Consider the following 1,438-nt stretch of genomic DNA (forward strand, 5'->3'; position numbering starts at 1 on the left):
GGAGCGGGCCGCCCGAGGCCGTGCGGAGAGAGGTGCACTCACACTCCTTGAGGCGGCCGTCGATCTCCTTGTGCTCCAGCAGTTTCTTGCGGTAGTCCTGCAGCGCCTTATCTCTAGGGTCCGCCATGATGAGAAGCCGTCGCTCATAGGGGATGCCGGGAAGGGCCATGGCCGCCCGGGCGGGGGTGGGGGCGGGGCGAGCGGGGACAGCCTCCCTGGGAGGGAGGGTTCGTGGGAAGCCACGCCCCTTTCCTGTTGGCCCCGCCTCCCTACTCCATCTCTCCTTTCCAGGACATAGGCGTGCACTGAAAGGAGGCCTCCGACCGCACTGCCCCCTGCTGGCCAGGCTGGGTAAAGCAGGGTGCTGTTATTCTGGTCATTCCAAGAGACCTCGCGCTATCCTTAAATCACTGCTGTCCTGGAACCACAAAAGACTTTGTAATAAGCTGAGTTCAGAGTGAAGTAGGGATTGTGCAATCTCTCTATATAGTTTTGATGGCCTATGGGTATAACACAGTCCTACTATCCAGGACCTCTAGGTATGGAAGGAGGCTATTTCATTCATTTATTCATTCAATGAAAGAGGTACTAAGGGTACACAATCTGGTGGGGAGATGAAAAAAAATAATCTCAGAACGTAATAAATTATATACTGTAATGTAAATACTTTTTTAAAATCCTCACCCAAGGATATGCTTAAAGAGGAAGGTATAGAGAGAGAGAAACATCAATGAGAGCGAGAAACATCTATCAGTTGCCTTTGGTTGCCTTCTGTGCATGCCCTGACTGGGAATCCAACTCGGTGCACAGTACCACAGTCATCCAAACTGGCTAGGCTGTGCTGGAAGTAAAACATGGTAATGTTATAGAACAAGGTGAGGAGAACTAATTTAGAACAGATATCTGAAATAAGGACCCAGTTGTGCAACAAAGTGGAGAACCTTCCAAACAGAAGAAACAGCAAGTGCAAAGATCCTAAGGTGAAGAAGACCTTGGCTCATTTCAGAAACAGAAAGGAGGCCAACAAGAGCAGAAAGGGGTGGATTGTGGAGATGTGGGGCACAAGATAAAGATGCTCACGTAGGCTGAGTCAGAAACTTGAAGTCCGATAGAACTGTCTATCAGATTTCTGTGCTTTTGGACAAATTACTTAATCTTTCAATAATCTGTAAAATGAGCATAATAATTGTACCTATCTCATAGGGATGCCATAGAGCAGTGGTTCTCAACCTTGGCTGCACATTAGAATCACCTGGGAATCTTTTTAAAATCCTGATTTCTGGGCCTCATCCTCCGGAAATTCTGTTTCTTTGTTATGGGGTGGGGGGCCTCACCCCATAACAAAGAAACAGAATTTCCGGAGGATGAGGCCCAGAAATCAGGATTTTAAAAAGACTCCCAGGTGATTCTAATGTGCAGCCAAAGTTGAGAACCACTG

At 48.0% G+C, this 1,438-nt stretch overlaps 1 protein-coding gene across 2 annotated transcripts in view; it reads right to left on the reverse strand.

The window, feature by feature from the left end:
* The window catches only part of PSMC6 (proteasome 26S subunit, ATPase 6), a 23,991-nt gene extending 23,802 nt beyond the window's left edge, over window positions 1-189 (reverse strand). For both annotated transcript variants that reach the window (XM_014540994.1, XM_005867883.2), the window contains exon 1: window positions 43-189. In XM_014540994.1, the coding sequence (XP_014396480.1) occupies window positions 43-169 (127 nt within the window). In that variant the 5' untranslated portion in view covers window positions 170-189. The remainder of the gene's footprint in view (window positions 1-42) is intronic.
* Between the last annotated feature and the right edge of the window lie 1,249 nt (window positions 190-1,438).

The sequence above is a fragment of the Myotis brandtii genome, unplaced genomic scaffold (assembly GCF_000412655.1).
Source record: "Myotis brandtii unplaced genomic scaffold, ASM41265v1 scaffold253, whole genome shotgun sequence".
Classification (NCBI taxonomy): Eukaryota; Metazoa; Chordata; class Mammalia; order Chiroptera; family Vespertilionidae; genus Myotis; species Myotis brandtii.